The sequence below is a fragment of the Puntigrus tetrazona genome, chromosome 2 (genome assembly GCF_018831695.1).
Source record: "Puntigrus tetrazona isolate hp1 chromosome 2, ASM1883169v1, whole genome shotgun sequence".
Classification (NCBI taxonomy): domain Eukaryota; kingdom Metazoa; phylum Chordata; class Actinopteri; order Cypriniformes; family Cyprinidae; genus Puntigrus; species Puntigrus tetrazona.
This window is the reverse complement of record NC_056700.1, coordinates 17,393,976-17,407,261: the sequence shown is the minus strand read 5'-3', so window position 1 is coordinate 17,407,261 and position 13,286 is coordinate 17,393,976. Positions and strand designations below refer to the sequence as shown.

The window sequence follows — 13,286 nt, the reverse complement described above, 5'->3', positions numbered from 1 at the left end:
TCAATGAAAAGAAACAGCATTTATTTGAATAAATTGTTATAAATGTCCTTACTGTTACATCAATTTAATTCATCCTTGCTGAATAAAAATGTAAGTTTAAAAAAACTTGAATATTTGACACATTATCTAGACATACTCTGCCACAATGCTAAGCAGTTCTGGTCGTATTGTAAGTAAGATGACTCTGTGAAGTAACAGCACACTCCTCAATAAGCTGCACTATTTAAGGTATCAAACATGCACCACTTAGCAAACCCAACTTATCAACAACAACTCTCCGGACTGCAGGAGTTCCCAGCATGCTTCCCAGCGGCTCCGTAGGTGGAATCCAGAAAGGAGCAGACATCTTTCCAGAGCAGAGGAACAAGTTTTTCTAACTCTTGCAGCAGCGTTTTCCCCTCCCCTTTATCATTCTGCCCAAGGTTGCGGACCCGTGAGCAATAAAGGGTTAACACACGGTGGCTCTGCCTCACAGACAGTACAGGCCATTGAATGGCTACCTTCTGCAGCCAGCATACACATTGGTTAAGGTTGAGGGTGGGTCTGTGGCTGGAGCTGTTAACTGGACTGGACTCTCTGGATCAGGATCTGTGTCTGTTTGCTTATAACCGGGAGAGCGAGGGGAAGGGAAGGAGGGAGGGAGAGAAAATAGGGGCAGAGGCGGTAGGGTTTTTCAAAGAATAGATGATAATGAATTTTCATGGAAAGCCATTAGAGTCAACAAGGTTGTTTTTTGTACAGAATTCTTCTTAATTTAATGTGCTTTCAATTGACACAATCTTTGTGGCTTGCTTGTTTTTTCCAACTTAGCACCTTCATTGTTGTCACATGTGCACACGGACACACTTCCCCTCCTTTTCACGGCAGGCGGTGATATGGCCCTCCCTGGATTGTTGTGTAGAAGGGACAGAGGGTAATGTTGTTTTGCTCTGGAGTTGGCTGACCCGGTGTCACCTGACATTGAAGTGAACAACAGCTATACACTCGCAAGACCTGTTTTATACCTTAATTTGTCATAAAAACGTGTGTGCGAAAGGCCGCTTCGTTTTATACCTTTTCAGTATTTCGAAATACGTATCGAGGAGCTCAGTGGAAAAACTGAGAATCGTTTTGAACTTGCATATGAATCCATTTTAGCTGCTCGGAATACTGCCAGCATTCTCACTTTTCTTGACAACTTTTCCTTGTATTTTCAGCACACTCTATTTCCCCAATTCCCTTTTTTTTTTTTTACCAGGCGTTTCACGATTCCTGGGTTTGTCAGAGCTTGTCAAGAGCGTTTGGAAATTTTAGAGAACCCTCAAAGCATTTCTGAAAGCTTAGTTTTGTTTGCTTGAAGGTTTTAACATGGTGTTAAAAGTCGGTTGAATGCTTAATTATTATGCACAAGGCAGGTCTGGAGATTTCTGATCTCTCATTTTGTCTTGGAAGCAGTTGTCATGGAAGCAGAGGTGTTTGCTGGCCTTTCTTTATGGACTAAACCAATTCCAGGATCGTGTTCGACTGAGTTGTGGTGTTAACATCACCGACGAGAGCCAATATTCCATTACGAGACACACACACGCACACACACACACACACATTTATTCTGTGGCTTGTTCTTTGTCCTCTTGGTGTCTTAATGTGATTCATTATAAAGACCTTTTCTTGTGCACAGCTCTAAGGTGTGTTTGTGTGTACATTTAGGTTTGTGCTGATACAATCACATATCAAGGTCAATGATGTAATACTAATTGTTTTGTTCGATCTATTCATTTATTCTTTTTCTTTTTTTTTTTCATTTTGAAGGAAATCATACAAATACAGTTTAAATATTTTCTATTTTAACATGGTTCTAAAGTAAAAAAAAAAATTAATTTAAAAAGAAATTTAAAAAACTTCAAAATAATATTAAAAGTGTACTTTTATTTGTTGTTTATACCACATAGTTTTTTTTTTATGTAGTTATTAAAATTTTTGAAATGTTTCATTAAAAGTAACTACTTTATGAAAGTTTAGTATGAAAGACTTATAAATTATTATTTTTTAATGTTAATTTAGAAAGTGTTGTATAACTTTTATTTACTGTATTTGCGTTTCTGTTTAGATTTATTTCGTTTGCGTTACCCTTGTGTTGTTCCAGTTTGGTTTTTGCCGTGAAGATGGCCTTGGATGCTGACATGGCAATGAAAATAAATTACTACTGCTACTTAAAATAGTTTAAACCCACAAAGAGTACATTTCTAGGAACTAATTTCTAGTAACTCTTATATAAGGATATCGGCACGGCCAGCAGCAAAACTCTGTTCACTTGTGTGTGTTTGTGAGAGGGAGGTTGTGTGTGCGTGTTCAAACAGACGCGCAAGCGCATTCATTTGAGGGCAGCAGCGCATGCTCCTGCTAGCCATGCGTGGTTTATTTTTAACAGGCTGTCTCAGAGACAAGCTTGCGGGTCACGTTGTTAGAAAGAGGCCAGTAAAGTCACAGAGTGATTTCAGAGGAATCCATAAATCACTGTAGATTCTCTTCTGTCCACTATACAAGGACCCGTACGACCCCCGAGAAATTATCTTTAGGGTTTTTCCCTATCTTTCTTACCTTCTCCTATGCCATACGTGGCCTCTTTTACCTCTGGCGTTTTGGTTGGGGGGTGAAGAAATATGTAAACACTGACTTCTGTGGGAGAGAGAGGGACTTACAGCAAGACTCTTGTCAAGCAACTGCTCTGTGTGGTGTGTGTGTTTATGGGATTTTGTGTGTCTGTGTGTAGGACGGAAAGAAAGAGCACATAAAAGGCAGAGGAATGCGGTTACACCATTTTAGGAGCTGCTTATCAGAGTAGGCCATTTTGTCATTGTTTAATATTGACAATTGTAACATGGTGTCGGATAGGACGGTCAGCATGATGGGACGTGACCGCAGGAATACTACAAGTATATTACAAGTTAATTATTGACAGCATCTGTCAATTTCCACAGAAAATAATGAATTAAACGGAAGCAAAAAATTTAACTCTTTTACAGTTTTGCATTTATATTGGAAGTGTAATAAGTTCCACCAACAATCATAACACGTTCAGCATTTTCAAACACTTCCCCGTCCTGCATTAGTTCGACAATTCTCAAATGCATGAAACTTTTATAAGAAACTATATATATATATATATATATATATATATATATATATATATATATATATATATATATATATATATATATATATATATAACTATTGTCTGTAAACATTCAGATACTTATTTTAAATAATTGTTTTAAAACGTAGCCTGCTTATATAATATAAAGCTAATTTTGCACAAAATGAATTTTATTTAAAATGTATATAAAGATGTAGCCATGTGCAGTAATATTGAAAACTGAGCATGTGAAACATCGTGATATTGAGTTGATAATGATAACTGTAAATAACTTTATAGAATTGTGAAACCAAGATTCACACCTCTACTTTTAAGATAGCAGTACTGAAACTCCAATGATGTTTAAGATGTAATGTTGTAAAGATGCATTTGCAAAGAAGAATAATTAAATGGGGAAAAAAAAATGTAGATCAAGAATCATTCTGCAATTGGATTGTGACTCCCAGAATTGAAATTGAATCGTGAAGTGTCTGAATATTCCCACCCCTAATATGTGTATAAATAATTGTCCAGGATGGCTGAAAGTCAAAAACTCCTTATATTCAGGTGTGCCAATTTTTTAGGCAACTTTTGTTTTTCCAGATAAAATGAGTGAAAAAAATAGAGATTGAAATCAGGCTAAAATTAAAAAAAGGTTAAATGCCCATGAGAAGGATGCACACATGGAGAAGAAAAGACATGTGAACTGCTAAAGAATTAAGAATTAATGCCTCGAATTTAATGAGAAACCATCATGAACCATTTAGTCTCGAGCGCCATCATTTTCTTGAACTGCAACCTTGCTGGAGTCTTCACATGAGCAATGTATCAGGAGGTTAAAAAATGACCCTCACTTTATAAGAATAACATGCTGAAGTGTTAATCCTTTAAAACTGATTTTTCATGAGCTTTATGGACAGATACATTTTGAGTGCTGCTTAAAGGAATAGCATCGTATCCTCTTGTACCACTGTTTGAAGAATTTATCTTCCAGAATCTGGCAGTAAGTTTTAGGAACTCATATTAGTTAAGATGGACGTTTCAGGATAGGAGTTTGTAAAAATGAGCTCCCCAAACATACTGCTAGATTCTGGAATAAAAATTCTTTTAACAGTGGTTCAAGAGGAATTCATGTGCTCATTTGTATAAAAAAGCGTTTGACAATTTAACGTTTTGGTTTTTAAAGAATCTGTGTACTTTGCCTGCAAGGAATTCATGTAAATGTGTTTTCTGTTCTTTTTATCAACATTATTTTTATGTGGTAATCAACAACAGACCACAAATGCTGTCCAATATAGAGTAGTTGTAGAATATGTTTTTTTTTTCTTTGCATATTTTAAATTGAAGACATACATTTTTTTATGCACTTGATTTGTTTTTATATATATATATATATATATATATATATATATATATATATATATATATATATATATATATATATATATATATATATATATATATAATGTGTTCACACTAATCCAAACCTCCTCGATTAGATCTGTTCTTTCCCTAAAAATAATTTCTTTGAATATAATCTTCCTTTCTCTTTCTCCACAGTGTGCCCATCCTCATGCAAGCACCGCGCCTGCACTAAAGACAACCAGTGCTGCCACGACCAGTGTCTGGGCGGCTGCTTGGAGTCCAACTCTTCGCACAAATGCGTGGCCTGCCGCAACTACATGCACAATAACGCCTGCGTCGACAAGTGCCCACTTGGTTTCTACACCTTTAAGGGCTGGCGCTGCGTCAGCTTCAGCTTTTGCCAGGAGCTCCACAACAAGTGCAAGCAGGGCAAAGGTGACTGCCACCAATACGTCATCCACAACGGAGCCTGCATCCCAGAGTGCCCTTCTGGGTACACCACTGTGAACTCCACTACGTAAGTAACCCGCTACTTATACGCTCTCCACTCAATAAACATGCACAAATACTAGCGCGCATGTCCCTGAGTGTTTTTAAAGGGTACTTCACAAGCTCCATGTGTGCGTCAAGACCCATAAACGCTAAATCTGTTGTGAATGAAGTGTGACCTGTTAAGAGGAAGGGGTCTGGGTCACTGGACTACTTTATGCATCACTTAGACCTCAGACTCTCCTCCTCTTTTATTTGAATGAAAAACGTGAAATTTATGTGTTTCATATGCTTAGTGGGCCAGACAAGTCTGTTCAGGCTGAAAGACCAGCAAAACAGCTTAGGCCAGTTTAAGTCATTTTTTCAGCATGAATTTTATGCATCCTTCCTGTTTGTCTCATTCATAGAAGAGGAACAAGAAGTGAAGAAAGGGACTAAGCTGCAAAGATGGCTTAGAGTGATCAGGGCTGTACTGACCTCAATCGACTGTCTGAGTGCACAAAGGATCATTTGGGACAGAGCGAGTGAGAGAGTGTGTCAGAAAGGGAACGTTGTATGTTAATGAGAGGAAGAGTGAGAGTTTTAAAGCAGTGCATACTTAGTGTGAGGCTTGGCAGTGCTGTTTGTGCCCATTTAAAAGAAGGTCTGAGCAGGAATAGGATGACTACAACAGACCGCTAACCTCTGTTTTAAAGAGATCTTACATAGTTTTACACAGAACATAGTTTTGTATTGTTTGTTTGTGGTGGAGATGCAGAAAAGCCAGTGTTTCATAGTTTTATTCCCTCTCACACTATTTCTACGCGTAAGGATGGATGATATTTTCAAAAAATATTTCTTGACATCTCTGATTTTCAGCTCTTTGGTTCAGTTGTGGTCAGACTCCAGCAAAACCCTCAATGAAAACAGCGAAGCATGCAATCAAGACGAGATATTTAGATACAAGATTTTTCAAAATCTATCACGCATACTTCACTATAGCAAATGAATGCTCTTGTTTAAGTGGGAAATGTATTTAAGCAGAGTTCAGAGAGGAAAAATTAAGTGTTGTTCAGATATTTGTTTGGGATTTGATTTTTATACATATTTATATTACAGAGTGACTGTATTCTGGTTAATGTGTGCATTATTTTAGTCAGAAATCATGCGTAATATGCAGCTTTTTACTGTAACTTTTAATCAATCTAATTAATTCTTAATATTTGAATGGTAGTGCTCTCAAAATTAATGAAATATCCATTTTATGATTTAAGAGCCCTCCAAAACGATATCTGGCACTGGTGAAACATGTCCTGTGATAATGGTGATTGTATTTGACTGCAAAAAAAAATAATTTGATACTTTTTGTTCATGGAGTGTGTATTTGTGGAATCTAAGAGATTTTTATTTATTTATTTATTTATTTATTTATTTATTTATTTAGCACGTTTGAGCCAACACTTTTTACCCAGAAATAAACCTTTTATAATCTCATAGTTTATCCCGCTGAGGAAAATGTCCAAGCTGTTTTTATACATACTGAGTCATACTGTCAATCTGCAGAAAGCATAAGCAGTCTTTCAGGATATTACCCTTTATGACTCATTCACAGTATTCCAAGACACATGTCTTCTGAAGCCATTCTATAGCTTTGTTTGAGAAACGGACTAAATTTTGTGTGTAACGAGTTTCTCAGACGCAACTACTACATGGCTTCAAATGTTGCATGAACCACTTTTATGATACTTTTTATCATTTTTGCAGCTTGACAGTCTGAATCACCGTGCGGTTTCGTTGTATCTATAAAACAGACCTAAAATGTACTTTTGTGTTCATCGAAAATTATGTGTTTGAAGAAAAAGTAAAGTAAATAATGAACTGAAATGCACGTTCTGCCGGACAGTTACTCTTGCTTCCCCTGTGCCAGTATGACCCCTAGACTGGGCAGTGTGGGTGCGCTGTGGGAATTGAGACAGCAGACACACAAATCAAAGAGGCAGGACGGACACGGTGCAGTGGTCAAGCCTCTCTCCCCATGCTGCCGCCCTCGGTTACTGTCTCAGCATGCTATCCATTGAGATATCAGGAGTTTCGACACCCTTGTCTTGATCATCTTGTGTCTCTCTGTCTGTTAGCTGCATAGACAGGGAGCGCCGTCTGGCCACTGACAGATAAATGACTCTGATTTGCATCCCTTCTGCAGGGAGACACAACACACTGGACTCTCTGATATGTCTGCAATACGGCTTTCACCCACACACCAGCTTCGCTTCAGATTAGCCGGATAAACCACAGCACATTCCGTCCTTTTTGGCAGGCACCGCAAAAGAGTAACACAGCGACAGCCCATTACTTCCATTAGGTGGTTTGTGCACATTCTTGGCACGGTTTCACATCATGTTGTGACGCTGGTATAATTAAGACTTTTGGCTTGCAAACCACGCCTCCGTATCCTTTGTTTTGCTCGTGGATTCACACTTTATACACACTATGTACAAACATGCGTAGTGTAGTTTCACAGGAAAAGGGGCATAGAAAGCATCCTGCGCAAAAGACAAACAGTTCCTCAGTCAGGCCCAGAGTATCTACAAAAACAATCAGTGATTAAGTTGTGTCTCTGGCACATCTGAGAGAACGTCTAATTTATCCTTGATTGCGCCTGCAAGGTCACCCTCACTCCCAGCGCTGACACTTTGCGCAACAGGATCCACGTCCTTGACGCAAACAATCCATTATTGTCCTAATACCGCAAATTTTCCTTAGTGTCAATGAAAATAGAAACACTCCATCATATCAACGTTTCTTTGTTTCCATGTTCACGGCACGTGTGGATAAATGACTTTTGTTTGTCATGCGGCTTTGTGTACATGTGACTCTGTGTTCTGTGTCGCAGGTTGAACTGCACCCCTTGCGCTGGCCTCTGTCCCAAAGTGTGCATGGGGCTGAAGACAGTGGACTCAGTCACTGCGGCGCAGGCTCTGAGAGGATGCACTGTTATCAATGGCAGTTTGGTCATCAACATTCGCGGAGGGAGTAAGGACAAATATCTCTTTAATACAATTTCTCTTCTTTGTGCAAGTGTAGAAGGATGCCTTTATTACACAGCTCTCTGGAATTGGTTCTGATTGGTTAATGAGCGTTCCGCAAATGTTATTGTATGACTTAACTATATAATTGGATAAAGTCTGTGGCAACCATTCTGATCGACAGATTAAACATCAATAAGATAATCGTTATATATTCATTTGTTTACACACGCACAAATTTTCATTGTTATTTAATTATTAATGTCAGCTATTCAAAAGTATAAATATATTATTTACATAATATATAATAAATATTAAATAATAATATAAATATACACAATAAAATGTATTAAAAATATATATTATATTATATTATATTTAAAATAAGTGCCTAACATTGTTACAAAGGAGAAAAATAAGACAAAAGAAAAAAGGGAAGAGGAAACGGCATAGAAAATCATAGTATCGCAAATATTTTAGAAAAAAAAAACATATGGTTTAAGTACTATTATTGGAGGAAGGGACCCCAGATATGAGAAGATATTAGCATGGTATTAGAGCCATATACAAAGTACTAATTGTTATAACTATTTCAAAACTCAGTGAATATAAACCTATCAGACCGATCAGATCATTAGGATCGAGTTTGTTAGAAATACTAGTGGTTCACAAAAAATGAGAAATTCGCTCTTAGATATTATGCTATTTTAAATCATTTAAAATGTTTTGCTTGTTTTTATTGTTGCAATTTAATATTTACAATCATTTTAATTCCTCGATGTAAAGCACTTTTGTGTGAAATAAAATATACATAAATATACTTGCCTTGCTTAATTGTCCAGTTTGTTGTTAATTATTACTTGGTAATAAATTACAAAAACACATACACTCATTTGTGGGTAGTTAATGTATAAATGTGCCCTATGGTGTGATGAAAAATGAAAGAAAGATGTGACAAAAACGCTAACATTGAAGATAAACCTCTGTCCTGCTAAATGCTATACATTTTTCTTATGTTATTTGTATATAAAAAAAAATATATTCTACATTTTTTGCTATTTCACACCATAGGACACAGTCAACACAGTGAACATTTATATGTCAACTACCCATGTACATTCTACAGAGTGCAGGTTTTCAAAAATTCTGAGCTTGTTTCCATCTCTCCCTGTTAGATAACATAGCCGCAGAGCTGGAAGCTAACCTGGGACAGCTGGAGGAGATCACCGGCTACCTGACTGTACGACACTCATACGCCCTAGTCTCTCTATCTTTCCTTCGCAAGCTCCGAATCATCCATGGAGAGACACAGGAAGTCGGGTATGAGTCTTGCTTTTGGATTTGTCAAACCTAACTATCCCATGTCATCTATTCCTACTCTTCCCTCGTCCTCACTCGTGCGCTGTGTTCTTTCCCAATAGAAATTATTCTTTCTACGCCCTCGATAACCAGAACCTGCGTCAGTTGTGGGACTGGTCCAAACACAACCTGACCATCAAGCAGGGTCGCATGTTTTTCCATCATAATTCTAAACTCTGCATGTCAGAGATCCGGAAGATGGAGGAGGTGACGGGCACTAAGAACCGGCAAACAAAGAATGACATTGTCTCAAAGACCAATGGAGATCAGGCTTCATGTGAGGAGGACCTAGCCTTGCATTTCGCTTATGCTCATATGCTCTTTCTGGATAAATCTGAATGTGTTTTTTCCTTTGCTTTGTTTCCCTAGGTGAGAGCCAGGTTTTGAAATTCACGCAGATTCGCACACTTGCTGACAAGATCATAATTAAATGGGAACCTTTCTGGCCACCTGATTTTCGAGACCTCCTCGGATTCATGGTTTTATACAAAGAGGCGTAAGTGACTCAACTTTTTGTATGGAGCTTAATCAATGTAGACAGTTTATTTACTTTGTTTTGAATTAGGCTGTGAAGAATCGAAGTACTATACAAAATCCAGAGCATTTTGCCCACTGGAAAGTTTTAAGTGAAGTCTGTATTTTGCCAACTTAATGGTCCATACCAAGTTAAACAGACTGTACTTCCCGTACTTCCGCCTCATTTTCATTCTCCCGTATTCAAAATGTGAACTACCCTGACTCTAAAGTTAATTTTATAGCTGTTCTTTAGTGTTTATAGATTGAATTCATTCCAGTGAAGTGTTTTTTGTGTAAGGATTTGTTGACATTTCTCTTTGCGTCTCTAGGCCATATAAGAACGTGACTGAGTTTGACGGTCAGGATGCATGTGGCTCTAACAGCTGGGTCATAGCAGATGTAGACCCTCCACCTCGCGCCACAGATGGAAAGGAACAGCAAGAGCCCGGGTACCTCATCCTCCCTTTGAAGCCGTGGACACAGTACGCCATCATGGTCAAAACCCAGCTCTCCGCTTCTGATGAACACCAAGTTCATGGAGCAAAGAGCGAAATTATCTATGTCCGCACCAATGCTACCAGTAAGAGCTTTAGAAAAAGTTTTTTACAACTCCTTACACTGTCATGCAAAATGAAATGTAAAAAATATGATTATTTTTCCAAAAGTGGAGAGAAAAGTACACGCTTGCTCAAAACAAATCTCTATTAGAGGGTTGAATTAAAAGCATTTGTATGCATGATCTCTGTACCAAATCTGCTTAAACTGAATTTAGTCATTTCTGAAGTCGTTTTCTGGTTCCAGTAGCAGTGTTTATTGTGTAGGTTTGGCATGGGAGAGCAATAAAAGAGGTCAAAGGCTGGTAAAATAGGTTGCTGCTGACTTTCAGCGGTATGAAATCACTCAGCAGTGTGCAGCATGACAGGCCATGATTTAGGAGAAAAATCAATGTGGTTTGCTTTCAGTGCTGCCAGGTGTCTGTCTGGCTTCCTTTTGAGCTTGTTTTGTCTTTCTTTCCTGATAAACCACATAACCATTGACTAAGTTGAGAACATTGCTTCGGCAGCTGGTTGGCAAGGGCTAAAAGTAGTGCTGTAGGGTTTTTTTGTGTCTTTTTTTTTTTCTGGTTTAGCAAACAGTTGGGTTCACATGCCGTGACATTGATGGTGCCCCTCCACTTCTTCCTTTTTTAGACGGAAACTGCTTTTATTCTTGTCTCATTGGTGACCCAGTCTGACAATGTGGTCTAACCGGAATTGAGTTTAGTCTCCTGTTCTACTTGTCTACATTTTTGACTTTTGTTTAAAATCATTCGTGTCTTTTTTAGAACCCTCTGTGCCACTGGATCCCATATCCTCATCAAACTCCTCATCTCAGATCATTCTGAAGTGGAAGCCTCCTAACGATCCAAATGGAAACATCACACACTACCTTGTCTTCTGCCAGCAGCAACCAGAAGCCAGCGAGCTCTATAAGTTTGATTATTGTCAGAAAGGTTAGAAAACATGCAATAACATCATGAAACGTACACACTGCCATTCAAATGTTTAGAGTTTTGAATGGTAGTGTTTGTTTTTTCTGTTGTTCAGGTATGAAGCTGCCCACCAGAGCCCCTACACAAGTGGACAGTGAAGAAGAACAGAAGTGGAACCAAACCGAAGAGCAGGGCCAAGATAGCCGCTGCTGCGCTTGCCCCAAAACAGAGAAACAGCTAAAAAAAGAGGCGGAAGAGACAGAGTACCGCAAAACCTTTGAGAACTACCTTCATAATGAAGTCTTTGAGCTCAGGTAAATGTTCTGTAAACTAGTGGAGATTACAGCTGCAAAAATGAAAGTGTAATCAATAATGAAAATATTTGATTTACAAATGATCATTTAGAATCTGCACCAGTGACACAAAGTAGTAAAAAGTAGTTTTCTGTGGAAAAAAAGACATTTTATTAATTTTGTGTTCAATATATAGCATATACTATATATTATGCTATATCGTTTTCATAAATAGACATTATATGGCACACATTATTCATAATCTTTTAATTTATAGACAATATATTGCATATATTGAATTTGCTTGATATACGGCATGCATAATAAAAACATAAGATGCTTTATGCACATAAAAACTTTTTTTTGTATATATAGGGAATATATAATATAAAGAAACATTATGTAGACTCATTCATCAATTAACAGCACATTGCCTACATTATATAAACTTATATAAAAATGTTGTTTATAGACAATATATATCATACGCTTTGTACACATTTAGTCAGTGAATGTTGTACGTTATGTCTTTTTTCCAAGGAGAGCATTGTGCAAGATTTATGACAAGATGTATTAACTATCGAAATAGTTCTTAGTTAGGCCTAGTCTAAAGGCTTTAGAAACAGATGGTATTTTTCCGCTCAGAGACCCTTGAGATGCAGCTGTCAGATTCTTCACCTGACATGACCCTCTAGGTGGAGATTCTCAAGTGGTTCATGGTGTTCATCTGTTTTCTCCAAAGTTCTAAGCTCAGGGTTGAACGTCTTAGTGGTGGTCAGGCTGGGTTGTTTTTGACTCCACCAAGACCTTGAGTATGTGTTTTCGTTAGGTGCTATTACGCTGTCTTTGTGTATCTTTGGCCTTCAGAAGCTCGCAGCTGGCTTTAAAGATCCCGTTCCACTCCTACACACACATGCACACTCCCATATACACACAAACTTTCTCTCATGCCTTGCACAGGCCTTGGTTTAGTGTAATCTTTGTTTTGGGGGAAGATGTTGTCTGCTCTGTAGTAGTGATAGAGGAAGTGCAGACTCCTACAGTCGGTTTGTCTCACTACCCTTCATTGTTCTAAATATTATGGTTGTCTTGCAGCTGGACCACACGTTTTATTCACAGTGCTTTTACAGACTATAAAAAGTATTCAGTTCATTTTATTTAGATGTTAAAATATGGTTATACTTAAAAATGATTTTATCCTCGGAAATGCTTCGGCTCTTAGAGCACACCAAAAGAGCTGAATCCTCCTGTCCTGAGCTCTTATATTTGAGGAAATAACTGAAGACTGTGGTGCTCTGGTAGTGGTTTACCACTGGAATAGTTAAAACAAACCACATGAAATGCTCCTCTGCTCCCTCTAGTGGTGACGTGAGTAATGAACTCGGTGAACTGGATTTTCGAGACTTGGAATCCATGTATGGTAGTGTTCTATTCCTTTAAAAAAAGACCAAAATAACCATAAGGAAATGTATTTGGCCTACCAAGGCTACATTAATGTGATAAAAAAGTTAAAAGCCATACAAATTTTTACATTTATTCTTTGAAAATATATTACCACCTAAAATAACCAGTTTTTCATTCTACTACTACACTGGTTTGGTGCTTCAGGTGTGTTGAATCAAGTCGATCTTGGCTGAAAATAGTCCTTAGTGCTTTATATTTCTTTAAAATGCTTT

General features: G+C 37.8%; 1 protein-coding gene across 1 annotated transcript in view; it reads left to right on the top strand.

The window, feature by feature from the left end:
- insra (insulin receptor a) overlaps positions 1-13,286 on the top strand; it is a 42,477-nt gene that overhangs the window by 21,271 nt on the left and 7,920 nt on the right. The window contains exons 3-10 of the mRNA XM_043259920.1: positions 4,673-4,994; positions 7,839-7,978; positions 9,147-9,291; positions 9,393-9,607; positions 9,700-9,826; positions 10,176-10,426; positions 11,171-11,338; positions 11,433-11,631. Coding sequence (XP_043115855.1) covers positions 4,673-4,994; positions 7,839-7,978; positions 9,147-9,291; positions 9,393-9,607; positions 9,700-9,826; positions 10,176-10,426; positions 11,171-11,338; positions 11,433-11,631 — 1,567 coding nt within the window. The remainder of the gene's footprint in view (positions 1-4,672; positions 4,995-7,838; positions 7,979-9,146; positions 9,292-9,392; positions 9,608-9,699; positions 9,827-10,175; positions 10,427-11,170; positions 11,339-11,432; positions 11,632-13,286) is intronic.